Source organism: Engraulis encrasicolus, chromosome 13 (genome assembly GCF_034702125.1).
Source record: "Engraulis encrasicolus isolate BLACKSEA-1 chromosome 13, IST_EnEncr_1.0, whole genome shotgun sequence".
Classification (NCBI taxonomy): Eukaryota; Metazoa; Chordata; class Actinopteri; order Clupeiformes; family Engraulidae; genus Engraulis; species Engraulis encrasicolus.
In genome coordinates this window covers 47,949,542-47,967,041 of record NC_085869.1, presented here as the reverse complement: position 1 = coordinate 47,967,041, position 17,500 = coordinate 47,949,542, and the positions used below count along the sequence as shown (strand labels likewise).

Sequence of the window (17,500 nt, the reverse complement as noted above, 5' to 3'; positions counted from 1 at the left end):
TCTAATAATTTGCCTATCCCCTCTAAATACAGTGTGGTGGGTCAGTGATGATGCTGTGCCCATCTCTGGAGGCAGTGGCGGTCCTAGAATGACTTGCGCCCCAGGTCAACGACCCCTCCAATACCCCGCCCCTTTTATGGTGGCCCCGCCCACTGCAAACATTCAGCAAAAAATGCTTATAATAACTGACAAAAAACACAAAGAGTAATGTTATTATTACAACAACGTGGTAACAGTGTAGAAATAACACTTTTAAACGATTGCTAATATGTTTATAAACTATTTTAATATGTTCATAGCGATTTCTGCAATGGCTTTTGGGGGCAGGGTTTGTGATGGGGGACGGGGTTTCACGATGGTGCCAGTCGGCCCGCCCCTTGGACCGCCTCAGTCTGGAGGAAAGGCATGAACGGCCATCCGGGTACTTTGGTCATAAATGTGTGTTATAAAGGTATCTGGATATTGTCCCTCAATCTCATTACATATGAGTGTCCATGTATTGATTGATCCGTGTTTGAATAACTCTTTTAGACTGTGAGATGCACAGTTCCCTTAGTCTCTGGCATCAGGATGTACTGAACTCCCCTTCCCCCAAACTGCTGATTTGAAATGGCCTATCCATTGCTATTGCCTAAAACTATCATTGTATGTGACATCATTCCATGTGACCTCACTTCCTGTGGAGGGTGTTATAAATCTAGACCCTGGCTTTGTTCCTCCTCTTCTTGCTTGTACCTGTACCTGTTAACACCTCTTCAGGGAAAGGGGGTGAGGAGGCCTGTGGATAGGTCTTTGGGCTTAAATGGCCTGCTCGCTCCCTCTCTCAAGTCAATAAACCTTGCATTTCTGAATTTCAACTATTGCACTGGATTCTGGTCTTAAATATGAATTAGTAGATTAAACTTAGATACTATCAGTTACGCCCCTTTATGAGGGAAATCAAACCGAATGTCTCATCAACTTACATGCTACATCGTCTAGCCTAAATGAACACAGTTCATGCTTTAGGCACGGCTGTTTGGCTATATTATTTGAACAACTGGCAACACAACATGTTTTCGGCATGTTGCGTGTGAACAACGCTAGTCTACAGGGCCTATCTTTCGTTTATTAAACCACAACACCACCAATTGACTTGCATTGGCTGTTTTCCCCCACAAATGGGAGTAACGCACATGGAAAACGTCACGCCATGACCAAAGACTACTACAGCTATTATCCCCTTTGCTTCTTCAAACTATGACACTCATCTCTACTTTACGTCTGTTATTCTGTATTCCTTTCATAACCTCCATACGCCTCTTATAATCTCCATACCCCTTCTATACAAATACACAGTCTAGTCTACATCTCCCTCTCTTTCTCTCTCTCTGGCCGCTTCTTCACCTGAGTAATGAGGTGTCAGTGTCAGTGGAGGTGGCTGTAATGTTGTGCTCTGGAGGCCTATATCACACTAGAGATGGTATCTCCTTACCTCCTTCCATATCTCTCTCTCTCTCTCTCTCTCTCTCTCTCTCTCTCTCTCTCTCTCTCTCTCTCTCTCTCTCTCTCTCTCTCTCTCTCTCTCTCTCTCTCTCTCTCTCTCTCTCTTTCTCTCTCTGTTTCTCTCTCTTTCTCTGTCTCTGTCTCTCTCTCTGTTTTTCTTAGTATAAAAACTAATTCTGAGTTATGCTTTGCATTAGGGACCATGTACTGTACGGCACATGCAATTCAGACATGATTTGTTGAAAATGTTGCTCTTGCATGCATCAAAACTATCCTCAGGCTAATTTACATCTGCTGTCCCCTGGCAGGGCAGAACAATAAAAACAATCAAACAGCTCTGACCAGCTCTTCACCTGTGTAATGCATTGGGGTCAGTGAAGGTGAGAGTGCTGCTCTGCTCTGCTCTTGAGGGGTACACTGCACTGCACTGACAGATTCGGAAGCGCGTTGCACAGGCAGCAGTGTGGCGGGCAGCCCCACATCGTTCTCCCCTCCAGCCAGGTAACAGTCAATAGCCTATTTATGATGATGTTGAAAGTTGCTTGTGACTTTGGAAGTGATCTAAACAGAGCCCTGACTTTTATAATTACACTTTGCAAATTGTGCATTTATCAAATCTACCGCAGAAGAGGTAGCCAACAATGTCAACAATTAACACGTGTAACATGATTGCAACAACCATTATATTAGCCTAATGAATCCAGAAGTTGCTCAAACAGTTTCAGGTCTAAAGATTAACAGAATGTTTGGGAAACAGCAAGAGGATTCATGTAGGCATGTTTGGGAAACGTTGGCCTCCTGATGAAATACGCAACGCGCCAAATCATATTTGTGACAGACGGCATGGAACAGAAGTTAACAGGGCCAGGGAGGAAAAAAAAGGTTGTGCGTGAATTCCAGCAAATCTGCCACTTATAGCCTTCCGCACAGTAATAAAAGCAGGGTGCACACAGCAATGTCTTATGTGTGTGTGTGTGTGTGTGTGGGGGGGGGGGGGTTGGGAGGATTGTGCTTCATGACACCTCCAGATTACTTACACGGATAAAATCTCCGACCCAAAGTAGCAGTTTTCACTCACAATACCCGTGTAATAAATCCATTTCACAACGTCTTGAAATGATAGTTGAGCTTTAATATTCGTCTTAACAGTTTGGAAACACACATGAACTAATTCAAAATGGTACTAATGGAGAAAAATGACCGGAGATGCAGAGTTTTCCAAGTAAGGAATCTGTTAAAATGAATCGCTTCCTGAACACTGCGCTAGAGACACACAGGTAAGTGACAGTAGGCTACACTTTTTAGTCCATGCGGTAAATTATAATCTAGGCATGGTTATCTAATTATTTTAACTTTCCTACATAATATTCATTCATTAAATTAAACATTTTGAAATGTTTTGTTTAGCTTACTGTATGTTCATTAAAATGTGATTTAAAAAAAAAAAAAAAAATCACCGAACCGTGATTGCAGCCGCCAGTTCCACATGCCCCCCACGACACCCCCAGGACCTGCCCCCCAAAATGTCTGTGCACGCCAGTGCACGTGGGTGCCGGTTAAGAGGACGTCCCACACTAACATTTGTGGACATACTCAAGAAGGACGCCGGAGCCCAGAGTACCAGCGAACTGAAAAGATGTATGGAGAATCGGGATGACTGGAAGCAACGATGGAAGGCTCGTCTGAGGACGACTTAGAGAGAGATAGATCCAGGCAGCTCTACCCCTTTTATTTCCACCAGGTCGCACAGGCACAGTTAAAACACAGTTGAAGTTTACATTGTATGCAGCGCTATAAATTGCTGGGCTATAATCAGGGACGGACTGGACAGTCTGGCATTTGGGCACATGCCAGAAGGGCCGCGGCCTTTTAGATAACCTTCGCGGCCCTTCCAATGCTCGTTGCGGCCCCATAATCATACGTCCGGGATCTATGAAGCAAATATCACGCTACCTGCGTTCAAAGTTCTATTCAAACAGCGTTCTCTTGTCATCGTTTCGCTATTTATACCACTGACACTGCCATACATTACACACGGACGGTGGCATATTGATGGGTGGGTCTCATTATGTTTCATGTTGTATTTTTCCTGAATATATATTCCAATGATGTAAAAGTGTTCAAAATAATACAAAAAAAACTATAGCCTACCTATTTATATTTTGCTTTTGTTTGAGACAACTGTAGTAAAGCATTGCTTTGTGGGATTTTTTTTTATTTATTTACGTTCGGTTCCCGCCATAAGAAAAAGAACGTAGGCCTAAAGATTCATCAACATTCTGAAGCTTGTTGTAGAGAAAAACTGACGGTAGATGTCGCGACGCGAATGGACAATTATAGCTATTAAGAAAAATTAATGAAGGTCCAGGAAGAGGAGGAATTAAACGAAAGAAGGGGGAGCGGCAATGGAAATTGATAGCACATTTGACTTGACTTGTGGAGGTGTTTGGTGGTCACTACGCGGTGAGATGCTGCCATCTTGTGGTCTTTTCAGGTATTTTCTTAATCAGTTCAGTCCTCCGTTTCCCTAGTGACTGACGATAAACTTCCTGTGAGCATTGCGGTGTGTGGCGGACAAGAAGTGTCCCATAAATTCAAGGTTGTTGTCACTGAAAACACGGTGTTCTGTTCGAATCTATGTCTTAGTATCTATTATGCCAGCTTCTTGGCTTGCTTGGAAGAAGACCATGAAGAAGTGTGTTGTTTTGTCTCTGCAATCGCCAAGAAATCACAAGGCCATTCACACATGGAATAGCCCACGCAGAGCTCTCTCGCCCACACAAATATGGATATTAGAAGATGTGTTGCACCGCCCGACGCTACGNATAAGACCAGGTAGGGCTGAAGGATTTCCATTAATAAACATTGTTTGTGTCCGCCGTGACACTTTTTTTTATTTCACGTAAGGTCGCGTTTCTACTGTCATAAGCCAGTCCGTGGCTAGTCTCGCTACTAGCCAAGGTGATGTGATCTGTAAACCTTTTTAGCTTGTGGTAATCTGGGGGCTGTTATAGTTTTTCTTATTCGTACTGTAAGCTTATTCTTAACTTCATGACTTGGTAATGGGCTCTCGAATTGGTGGCTTGTCTTGCTGAAATACATTTTAGTAGCCATATCGATGTAGCCTACGGTATGTTGTTTTGCGTTCAGCTCTGGACTGGTTAGCATAGAAGTTGGACTGACTCCCACTCATAGTCTTGTCATCATATAGCTGGGCCACTGTCCAGCGTTAAGAAGGGGCTTTTGCGTAAAGAAGCGGTGCGAGAGCAAAGCGGACATCAAAAGTGGTTGGTTCATTGATTGTATAGTGTGTGTGTGTAGGCACGTTGATGTTGATGCCTGGTGCCTGTTGTTTAAAGGTCGGTTTCTGAAACGTCAGTGTTTACTAGGCCTACTATTTTATTAATAGTCACAATTTCTCTGTGTGTGGGGCGGGCCAACGAGTGCAGAGTGCGCTTGTTAGGCCTATCGACGTGTAGGATGCACCATGCACCTAGTTCTAGTAGGATCAGGGTGCACCTTGTGTTTACCAATGTGTTTTCATGTGGTGCGCGGTCACCAAGTTGTTGCAACTTCCGCGAAGTGGTGTGTGTGTGTGTGTGTCTCTCTCTCTCTCTGTCTGTGTGCGCGTGGGGTGGGGGGGTGCGCTACTGGGGGGTCTTGGGGCCGCGGGGCCGCGTTGTGGGTCAAAATGCCAGGGCCGTTTCTCTATCCCAGTCCGTCACTGGCTATAATAAATGTATAAATGCTTTCATCACTAGCCAGTCACTATCAGTCAAAGTGGCTAGTATTCTTTTCTACCAGCCAAACTGAATTATCACCAGTATTTGGCCGGTTGTCAGGTGTTAATTTAGAGCTTTGATTCTATGTAATGCAGGACACACATGATCATTTTTTCTCATTCTCTTATGGCTGGTAATTCTAAATCACCTAAAACTGTCCAGGTTTAATCTGATCTAAAGTCAGAAAAGGAGAAAAAAATGATCATGTGTGTCTTCACATACATTATATAGGCCTACAGTTTATGCAAGAGTTAGTTTGACGTGAAGAAGGGATAGGGGGCTCCAAGCCCCTTTTTTCCTAGGGCTCACAAGTACCTTGAAACGTCTCTGGACACAGGGCTACTACTAAGTAAGCAAAAATCTGGGCCTCTGTCAGCGCTAGCTCATCCTACCCCCATCATTAAACGCATCCCTGCTTCGCTCAGCACGGTTAATTGGGGCAAGCCAGTCGAAAAGGTCAGAAGAAGGGAGGAGAAGGGAGGGGGGAAGGGGGAGGGGCTACATGCTGGTTAGCATGGTAACCAAGGTCATCTGTCGCAGTCCAGAGACCTCGTTCTTGATCCCAGCAGTTGTCTTGACCTCAAGGCACCTGCAATGTGGGAGGCAGATGCAGGGCTTCCTAAGTGAGCTAAAAGCCTGGCTTTTAAAACAATTTACACATTTCTCAGCGCTACCTCAGCCCAGCACCGCAATTATACACGCCCCTGCTTTGCTCAGTGCAGTTAATTGGGGGTGACTTGCGGTAAAGGTCAGAGGAAAGGATGGGGGAGGAAGGAGGGTAGGAGAGGCGGAGGGGCAGCTATGCTATACACTGGTTAGCCGTAAGTGTGTGTGTGTGTGTGTGTGTGTGTGTGTGTGTGTGTGTGTGTGTGTGTGTGTGTGTGTGTGTGTGTGTGTGTGTGTGTGTGTGTGTGTGTGTGTGCGCGTGTGTGTGTGTGTGTGTGTGCATGCGTGCATGCGTGCGTGTGTGAGTGCGTGCGTGTGTGTGTGTGTGAGGGGAGGCGGAGGAACAGCTATGCTATACGCTGGTTAGCAGGCGTTTGGCTAACAGAGCCACGGGGCTAAATGCCAAGCCTAATCTACTGGCTCTACTAACTCAGCCAGTGCTGCGCTGCGCTGGCATTTTCTTAATGAAACATGTGCATTGGATTAAGACCTTAAGCGCCCCCTTTTTGGACACATAGCAAGTCTGTATTAGGGTTAGGATTTATTTAGAGTCGGACAAACAGTAGAGGGAGAACAGTAGGCGCCATTCTTTGTTGTTTTTGTTACTGGGTGTGTGTATATGCGAAAGAGAGACCCCTCTTAACCCCAAGATGTGAAATGTCCCTTCCCACGTTGAGTATGTCTGCATGGTACTTAGAGGATCCACTTCTGGGTATGTCAGAGAGATAGAGACAGACAGAGAGAGACAGATAGAGAGAGAGAGAAAGAGAGAGAGAGACTGGCAGACCGGCAGAGAAATGTTTATCAGATGTACACAGTTATGCATTTGTGTATGTGTGTGGCTGGTTTGACTGCTTTGTCCACTTCATCTCAGAAAGAGAGTGTGTGTGTTGTGTGTGTTGTGCGTCTGTCTGTGTCCCTGTGTGCTCTGGCTGCTCCCTGCATTTCATGACACCCCACCACTGCACCCCAATGGCCTCAAAGACCCCCCCCCCCTCCACAGCACTGTGCTTCCATCTGAGTGCTTCAGCCTAGATATATGTAGGGCTCAGTCCTGTAAAAGGCCCTCCACCTCTGACATATGCCAGTCCCATCCTCAGTCCTGTTAAAAACCCTCGGCCGCCGACATACTGTATGCCTGTCCTGTCCCAAGTCCTCTAAACCAGTGTTTCCCAACCTTTTTTGTCTTGCGTACCCCCTAAGCATCTAAGTTGTGCCATGAGTACCCCCTAATTCATGTTCTATATCGCTTTGTCTGCTCCATACATTTGTTATATTAAAAACATTTTTCCAAGTACCCGCTGCAGTGTGCTCGCGTACCACTAGTGGTACACGTACCCCTGGTTGGGAAACACTGCTCTAAACGTCTAAAGGGCTCTGTGCCGCCTGACATAAGCCTGTCTGTGCCCAGCCCTGTAAAAGGCCCTCCGCTCCCCCCTCTGATTTAAGCCTGTCCTGTTCCCAGTCTGACTGACTGGTGGCTGCAGTGTTGAGCGACAGTGGCAGTACAGTAAGTGTGTTATTTAAGCAATAAGCCACGAGAGGCCGTGGGTTGTGCTCGATTTACCACAGGTAAGGGGAGTGGGGCACGACACGAAGCAGAGTGCCGTAAATGTCCCCTTACCCGTGGTAAATAGAGCACAACCCACAGGCTCAAGTGGCTTATTGGTCATCTAACACTGCTACACTTAATCACTGACCAAATTTCTTTAAAAACACTTTAATAACTATTAATTTGACCCACGTCGTTCAGTTGACATGTTGAGGAAGTGATTGGTTACCCCAGCAACCACTACTGGGCGTGCGTGCATTCGTCACGTTTCCAGATACACACTTCGCTACAAAAAAGTCAGCAAGGGGCGATAAACATCGCAGGAATGAAACGTTTCTGCAATTACACTGATACCCCAACCACAGATGGCACAAAGATGTGCTCTTCTTGCAGACTCCCTACCCCAACTGCAACATATTCTCATCACCAACTTAGATGTGCCGGGTCTAACTTAGACGCACATAGAATCTTCAGTTTGAAGGTGTGGGTTTACGCCCGATTTACCACGGCTATCAGCCAATCAGAATCGAGAAGTGGACCGCACACTGTTAGATTTCTATCAAACAATCTACATGTAAGTGGAGGTTGAGGTACTACAATGACTTTCATTGAATTACAGAACTCAACTGTCAAAGAAAATTATGAATGAGAGTAACACAAAATGGGTACACCACGCTAACACACCATCATTATAAATCATCTTTGATTGTCCTCTGCTCATAAGATGAATGATGAATGAACAAACATACCCTATTTTCCTTTCATGACTTATTTAATTACCTTCCCTATCCCTTCGACAAACTCCAGAGCACACCACCCTCTAACCTGGAACTCTACAGTCTTGTTGAACAGTGGGTCCTGGTTCACACCTATATACACACAACGCGCGCACGCGCACACACACACACACACACACACACACACACACACACACACACACACACAGCACAAGCCTCCTCCCTGCCCTCTTACCTGGAACTCGAAGGTCTCGTCGAAGAGCGGGTCCTGGTTCTGGGGAGCCGTCCTGGTCCTCTGCTCGGCGCAGTCCGCAGGCACCCCGTGCAGCTCCAGCACCACGTACGGGTCGATCACCTCCCCCTTCGCCCCCGAGCCCTGCGGCTTGGGCAGGCTCTGGGCACTGATCACCTACACAACAGAGGCAGAGAATGATCAAGGTAAGTGGAGGTTGGAGGTTGAGGCACTACAATGATTTTAGTTGAATTGTATAATACTGGAATAAAAAAAAACTGATAAGTTCTCAATGTCAAGAGAAATGAAGAAGGTGGGTAGTGGTAAGTGGTAAGAGGTAAGTGGTGAGAAGGTGGGGGTCCCCTTTAACCCATGAGCCCTGCGGCTTGGGCAGGCACTGGGCACTGATCACCGTCACAAAAGAGACAGAGAATGCACACCCGTAGCCTCTTACTGCAGATGGGGTCGCCGGCGGGCCTATTCACTATTTGTGGAAAATACTCAACTACATCATAACTATGACATTATTGAGAGCCTTAGGATTAAGACATAGCCATTACAATGCTGGTGACAGTAATGTTATAACATAGGCTCTGCGCAAAGCGGTTAAGTAATTATTCAGTTGCTGGACCAAAACAGATCATAACAGAAAAGAAGTAATCGAAGTCCGCAACAGTGATCTATGCTCACTAATGTTTAACAGCACAACGTTTTGGATGCTCAGTCCCTCATCAAAGTGCCTAGCACAATGTTTCGGACGTTCAGTCCTTCATCAAAGTGCCTAGCACAACGTTTTGGACATTAAGTCCTTCATCAAACGTTGACGCTATTAACCTACGTCATGCTATTAAACTTTGGGGAGCATAGGACAGTGTTGTGGACCTCTATGATTTCTTTTCGCTAATCACCTTCACTCGCAGCGTCTGGGGGGGCACGCCGGGCACGCAGCCCTGGGTGTGGGCGCTGAAGTACGACACCTCGTCCCGCATGATGGCCGGCCGCAACACGAACCCGCAGCCGCCGTTCTGCCGGAAGCGGGCGCGGTGCAGGTCCAGCATGGCTCCCGGCGTCTGCTGGTTGAGCGCCACCAGCTGCACGCCGCACTTCCAGTAGCCCTGCGGGTTGGGGTTGCTGGAGTCCAGCCGCACGGAGCTGGGCCGCACCCGGGTCAGCGCGTGCTTGGTGAAGCTCACCAGGTCCTCGGGGCTCTCGGTGGATAGCCGGCCCGCCTCGCCCTCGCCCAGCGAGCACAGGGTCCAGTAGGGCGGGTCGAGCGGCACGGGGGTGCAGGGGGTGGTGGGCGTGCTGCCCCCTGTTGGCGAGTGCGGGTGGTTTTGTTGCAGGCTGTTGCGGTGGGCGTAGAAGCTGCGGCTGCCCGTGCGGGCCACGGAGACCAGGTCGGAGAGCTCGCGGCGCAGCCGGAGGCGACGGGGCTGGGCGGGCGGGGGAACCACCAGCACCACGCCCAGGTCCTCCTCCCCGGGGATGGTCATCCGGCGGCCGGCCAGCGGACCCCCTCCGCCGATCTCCTCCTCCTCCTCAGACACCTCCAGATTCAAGAACAATTTATTTATTAACATTTTACGCAACCCATTTTCTATTTTTCATGAATACTGTGATATGACTGGTGATTCAAAATTGACTTTGCAAGGATCAACCAACAGTATTCATGTGCAGCAGTGTGTTAACATTGTACGTTTCCAGGTCAGGATAAATACAGTGCTTAAATGAAATTGATTGCAGTAGTAAATAACAAGGAAAGAGATCACAGAGAGTAGACAAACAGCAGACAAAGGACAACAACACACGTCAAGTCAATAGACAGACACTCAATGGTAAATACATACCTCCCCTTCCGAGCCGTCATCCTCAGGTGGCAGCTTCTTGCCCACCAGAAGCACTCTGCCTTTCAGCTGCTCAGGGGAGGGCAGACTGGTGGCACGGGTGCCCGGGGTGAGGCTCACGGGCAGGGCCTCGGGCATGTAGAGACGACTGCCAAACACCTTGGCGAGGTAAACGGATGGGTACAATATTCATTATTACAGCATGTCTTGTTTCTAGCCTCTTCATGCCGATGGGCCCATTGATGGCTTTTTAATTCTTTGCTGAAAAAACACTACATTCACATACACACATCAACTACATCATAATAATATTGATATGGTTATGATTGATATGATATTACAGATAAAAGTCACAGATTAAGACTTACAACACGTTTTGGCCACAATAAGGTCATAACAAAGGCTCTGTGTGAAGTCACTACCTTTTAGCAGATATGTAAATTTAAAAAAAAAGAATTGCAGTCGAGAGCACTGTTTTTTTTTACAATAAATGTACAAAGTACTGATCCAGTTGCTTGCACCCAAAGACCAATTTGAAATAGAAGAGGAGTTTTGGACGCACTTCCTAAAAAAACCTTAATCACATAGGTATGTAAAAGTGTGTTGTGTTATCCTTTACCTTCTTGAGGTGCTGTGCCAGTGTGCGCTGCTGGGCGGGCGAGCAGCGTTGGCACAGGTACAGCAGTAAGGGGAACTGGGAGGTGAGGAAGGCGTACTTGTTGACCACCTCCAGGGCGCTGCGCAGGGTCACCGGGAGGTTGTGGTGGTGGTGGTGGTGGTGGTGCCCGTGTCCGTGGTGCCCGTGGCCGTGGTGGCCGTGGTGGTGGCGGGGGTCCGCGCCGTTGGCCACCCCCAGGAGTGGCTCCCCCTCGGGGCCGTCCGTCACCCCCAGCTCCAGGCACCGGCAGCCGGCCTGCAGGGCCCGCGTTAGGCCCCCGAGATCCGCCCGGCCGTGCACCTGCAGAGTCACCCCACACAAGACACATTTTTAGACTTCAGATATGCACTGAGGAAGGTCTGGTGACAGACAACGTTTTGCACTTGTGGGTAGTACTTTTATAACTTTCATTAGGTAAAGCAATAAAGAAATGATTGCATTGGCTATCTGTGTGCAAGTTCCACTCCTTGATTCTTTTTTTTTTTTTTAAGATATTTTTATGGGCTTTTGGGCCTTTATTTCGGATAGGACAGTGAAGGTGCGACAGGAAGTGAATGTGGAGAGAGATGGGGTAGGGTTGGGAAATAACCCCGGCCGGACTCGAACCGGGGTCCCCATGGGCATGCAAGCCCAAGTGTGGGGGGCTTAGCTCGCTGTACCACAGCGCCCCCCCACTCCTTGCTTCTTGACCTGGTCGTCGAGCAGGTATGACCGGTAGGATGTACTGATGTAGTGGCGTACACACACACATGCACGCACACGCACTGACTGACAATCTAAACTAGACGCAATCTAATAACAAATAAAGGAAATCTAATGTAATCAAATCCAATCTGACACACACAGCACCACTGACCTGGTCGTCGAGCAGGTATGACCAGTACGATGCTCTGATGTAGTAGTGGCATACACACGCACGCGCACGCGCACGCGCACACACACACACACACACACACACACACACACACACACACACACACACACACACACACACACACACAACACACACACACACACACACACACACATACACACACACACACACACACACACACACACCGACACACAAACTGCACCCACTGACCTGGTCGTCGAGCAGGTACGAGCGGTACAATGCTCTGATGGCGTGAACACACACACACACACACACACACACACACACACACACACACACACACACACACACACACACACACACACACACACACACACTGCACCCACTGACCTGGTCGTCGAGCAGGTACGAGCGGTACGAGGCGCTGATGTAGTAGTGTGACAGGGGCAGCGTCATGTCCTGGCAGACCTGCTGGTGCTCGGGGTCGCCCAGCTGGCACTCGGAGGACTGCAGGTAGCGCGTGAAGCCGTCCAATCCCAGCAGGCCTTGCTCGCGGCCCGCCTCCGACGGCTCGAAGCGCTGGATGAGCTCCGTGCAGCCCTCGGCCATGGACAGGGGCAGCCCCTGCTCCGTCTCCAGGAACAGCCGCAGGTCCTGGCTATCCAGGCACTCCTGGTCCTGAGCAGTGTTGGAGGAGAGGAGAGTTGAGGGGGGAGCATTTAACACATACCTTGCACCTTTGTCCCTCTCCACTGCCTTGGAGGCTACAAATTGCAGTGAAATGACAGAAAGAGTAGAGCTTTTTAATATTTGTTAAGGGTTTTTTATGCCTGTATTTTTGACAGGACAGTAGAGGAGAGACAGGAAATGAGTTGGGAGAGAGAGACAGAGAAGGATCGGCAAATGGCCCAAGCAGGAATCGAACCCAGTTCCCCGGCATAGTAACCCAGTGCCCTACCATTAGGCCACGGCAGGGATCCAAAAATGAGTAGAGTGAGGTGAGCAGAGTAGAGGTGAGTAGAGTATTTATCACATACAGTGCTTTAACATAGTATGTACTGTATGTAGGCTACAGTTTGTAGTGAAATGACAGAAAGAATAGCCAGGCCGCTTCCTCCTAGTGTCGCAAAACCTTCAACGTTGATTCTTGTCAGGCCAGGAGCAATACAAATATCGTTTCTGACCCCCCGAAAAATGGGGAACTCCTCCCACTTTGTCTGGAAGCAAACAACCAGTAGCAAACCAAGGGAGGCGGGTCAACCATGCTGTTTGGGAAATGTTCATTGATATGCTCTTGGTCAGATCAAGTCTCAAAGAGATTTGAAAGTCAATGAAAATGAGGCTACAGAAAGAATAGAGAACTGATCCCGAAGAAAACCAAGCTAATTAGCAGAATACACACAATACTACATACAACGAAAAACATACTGCACATAAATACATATCTGCATTTTCATACACACAGTACAAGCAATGTTATAGGAAGATGATACCATTAGGGCCTATGCCTTTCATACCTCATTTTGCTGTCAAAATATTTTTGTTTGATATAGTTTGCTATTACAGTAAACACATTGCAACATTGCACAGGTCAAACACATCTGCATACATACTGTACATGCATTCACACAGAAAAAATGTCTACCTTGGAGAGTTGCACGAGTAGGAAGTAGACGTCGGGCCGTGTGCAGAGTTCGCAGTAGGCCTCCTGGAACTCCTCGAGGGTGACGTGGGACGTCAGCTTCTCCTTGCTGCGCTGGATCTCCTTAAAACGCTGGCGCACCTGTGGGGCGAGGGAGAGTGGGCAGATGTAAGATTGTGTGGAGGGAGAGAGAGAGAGAGAGAGAGAGAGAGAGAGAGAGAGAGAGAGTGTGTGTGTGTGTGTGTGTGTGTGTGTGTGTGTGTGTGTGTGTGTGTGTGTGTGTGTGTGTGTGTGTGTGTGTGTGTGGTGTGTGTGTGTGTGTGTGTGTGTGTGTGGTGGGTGGGTGTGTGTGTGTGTGTGTGTGTGTGTGTGTGTGTGTGTGTGGGTGGTGTGTGTGTGTGTGTGTGTGTGTGTGTGTGTGTGTGTGTGTGCGTGCGTGTGTGTGCGTGTGTGTGTGTGTGTGTGTGTGTAGAGTGGAGTGGAGGGAGAGAGTGTGACAGATGGCATGTGTTTTGAGTCTTTGTGTGTGTGTGTATGCGTGTTTTCGTGTGCACGTGTGTGTTTGTTTCAGCGGGAAAGAAAATAAAGCACAGAAAGACAGCAGATTTTCATAATGAGCACGACACAAGCTACTGTATTTTGTAAAGCTTCATAAAAGCCTATTCAGCGCATGATGTACAATAAGCAATGTGAGCGATTCATTAAAACCACTGATTGGCTTCCAAACCTCCCGGGCTGAATATCAGACTCTTCATCAGCAAAGCAGATTAACCACAGAGACTCCTGGGCATGGAATCCAACAGTGGTGGTACAAAGGGGTCAGTTGTCCCAGGCCCAAGGAGAAGGGGGCTAGAATTGGGTCCTCATTACATTGTATGCACTATATATTGTACTAAATTAATGTTTTTCATCACCAGCCAAAATGGCTAGTAGATGATCTTACTAGTCAAACACACACACACCAATGGGCCAAAGTGGCTAGTAAGTTGGTCTATTCTACCAGCCAAACTGAAATTTCACCAGCATTTGGCCGGTTGGCTGGTGTTAATTTAGAGCCCTGATTGTATGTATTGAACTTTGTCCCGGGCCTGGCCAAAAGCTGCCAAAAGCAGCGCTGCCCCTGGGCCTCTTGCAGGAGATCAGATCGGCCATCCAAAGCAGCAACACAGCACTGATCCACCCGGCTGATACTGTACAGCCGGATTACGGGGCCCTAACCCTCCCTCTACAGTACTAGTGGACTGGACACATCCTCCTTTAGATACTATGACAACAGATTAAGCAATTAGTGGAGTGCTTAATAGATAAACACCAGATGAAACAAAGGACTAAGGAGGACCTCTGGAGGAGAAGTGCACTGTGTATTATTTCGATTCTGATTATCACCTGCAAACAAACACTGTAAGCAGTCCGCTGTATTTACCTTGCAATTGTATCTCATCTCTTTACTCATTTCTAAAACTCTTTTGTACAGGATTGAAGTTAAAAAAAAATATATTGGCAGACAAGCAACTCAGAGGGTAGGCCTTATCCAACAATGTTGAATGTTCCCTGACCCATTACAGAAAAGCGTACGGTATAATGCATATGAATAATACAAACTACTACAGAAACTTTTTCAGAATGTATTACTTAACGTGCCAGTAAGACACCGATCTATCAATTTGTCATCACATGGTATTATATGGCTCTTTGCTCAACGTTTTGTTGTGCTAGTCGTTACAGCGCTGTGAAAACGGTCTACTCTTAAAAGGTCCTTGCATTATAGTGTTAGGGCTGAAAACATGCCATTGAACCAAGTGTCATGTAAAGGCACTTCTCTGTATTTACAGTGCTACGTGCATTTTCTAATCATGAAAGTGCACATGGCCCGTGATTGTCAACGGCCTTTGTAGTTTACTGTTCTGGCCGAGCAGACACCAGGGAACCAAGTGTCATTAAAGAGACCAGACCTTGGTCTGTTAACAATAAATTTGCTGACAGAATGGCAATGGCCAAGTCATAATACAGTATGTCTCATAAGTGAGTACACCCCTCACATTTTTGAAGATTTGTAAGTATATCTTTTCATCTTTTCAAACTGGGGTGTACTCACTTTTGTGGGTACATATTCAAGCATTAATGGCTGTATTTAGATTTGTTGTGGTTAAGCAGTGATATATGTTGTCAACAGGTCCCTAATCATTGTGTCAAAGTGAAATTTCTTTACATTTGTCCTATGAAAAGATATACTTACAAATCGGCAAAAATGTGAGGGGTGTACTCACTTATGAGACACTGCATATTGCTAAAGGTGTAATGTGTAAATGTGAGGGGTGTACTCACTTATGAGACACTGCATATTGCTAAAGGTGTAATGTGTAAATGTGTAATGTTGCAGTAATGTAGAGATATAATAAACTCCTGATCTGGTTCGTATCACGATTTTTGACCTACGGTTCGATACACACCGCGATTCCTTAAATGTACCTTTTTAAATTAAAGAATTAGATTTTTTACATTATAAATAACATTGTAAAATATTATATATATATATATATATATATATAAACTATTATTATGCCTTTACTATCATAGTTTACAGTTAAAATAGGTTACAATTGGGAACTAGAAATGTTAAAAATTGAAAAATAATAATGAGGATGAATTGAAGCTTGGAAGCATTATCACGTCTTATCATTTAGTTGTTTTCTGGACTAAAGGGTAACAGAACTTTGAAAGTGCATATCACGATATTGGCCATCTTGCACCACGATACAGTATCATGACTATGTGTATCGCGATTTCTTGGTTCGATACTATATCGTTAGAGCCCTAAGAGCTATGGTAATAAAGTCTATTAGCTGACTATTACAGCGATCCCCTGGATGGTGCCGTCTCGACCCAGCTGCTGTCCCCTCTCTCTCTCCAACACACATGCTCACACACACACACACACACACACACACACACACACACACACACACACACACACACACACACACACACACACACACACACACACACACACACACACACACACACACACACACACACACACACACACACACACACACACACACACAGCACACAGCACAACAGCTGACGTGCTTATGGCTGCAACCAAGCAAATATGTCTGTGAACATTCCCATTCCTCCAGGTCATGCAATGCAAGGAGCTGTATACATGAACTGTATACAACTGGTTTAGGCTTTTTGGAGTTGAAGAGGCTCTTTTAGAGCAAAGGTGAAATGACTCGAAGTTCTAAAAAAAAATAACCAAGTCCGATTGCAAACAACTCTGCTATTTTGACTATGGTCAACGAACTCGCCCTCGTTTTCCCCTCTCCACCTTTCCCATGTCCTTTTGGTCCTCTCGTCTTTTTTTTTCTTTGTGTAATCTTTTCTTCCATTATTATCTTGCTTCAGCCTCTGATGTTTCTCCTTTCTTCTTCTTCTTCTTCTTCTTCTTCTTCTTCTTCTTCTTCTTCTTTCCCTACCCTCCCGTCTATTATCTCCCGCCTCCCTCAGCCTACAACAAGCATTCTCCCCATCATCAATCCATCCATCTTCCCTTCCCCTCCCCTCCCCAGCCCACCCCTCATGCTATCTCTCTAGAGGTCTATAATGAGCACAGAGGCTATGTGCGCCACCACCAACGAGGCGAAATGTCTTCTTCTTCTTCTTCTTCCCTCCTCCCGCTCCGCTTCCCTCCAAACACAACATGCTGCTGATTGCCTGTGCGGTGCGAGCCAGGGACCACCTGGTGCTTTTCTTATTTTATCTGCTAAGGGGCGGGGTGGGGTGGAGGGAAGAAGGGGAGGTTAGGGGCGGAGAGGGGGGGCTGCAATGCCTTTTGAGACAGCAGTGGCATGAAAGCTACTTGTCCTCACGTACCGTAACCTTGTGGCATACAGTGTGTTGCTTTGGGGGGTGAAGGGAGGTGAGGGATGGAGGAGGAGGTGGGACGAACCGTAATGCTTTGAGAGAGCAGTGGCATAAAAACAAGCGCCAGTCCTCCTCACACACTGTAACCTTGTGGCATATAGCACAGTGTGTTGTTATTATTTTTTTCTCCATCTTATTCT

The 17,500-nt window shown here is 46.9% G+C and overlaps 1 protein-coding gene across 1 annotated transcript in view; it reads right to left on the bottom strand.

Moving 5' to 3' along the window:
- The window catches only part of plcl1 (phospholipase C like 1), a 139,505-nt gene that overhangs the window by 25,301 nt on the left and 96,704 nt on the right, over positions 1–17,500 (bottom strand). The window contains exons 5-10 of the mRNA XM_063214148.1: positions 13,437–13,574; positions 12,182–12,469; positions 10,918–11,256; positions 10,302–10,457; positions 9,363–10,001; positions 8,458–8,631 (exon numbers count right to left, since the gene is read on the bottom strand). Of these exons, the coding sequence (XP_063070218.1) occupies positions 8,458–8,631; positions 9,363–10,001; positions 10,302–10,457; positions 10,918–11,256; positions 12,182–12,469; positions 13,437–13,574 (1,734 nt within the window). The remainder of the gene's footprint in view (positions 1–8,457; positions 8,632–9,362; positions 10,002–10,301; positions 10,458–10,917; positions 11,257–12,181; positions 12,470–13,436; positions 13,575–17,500) is intronic.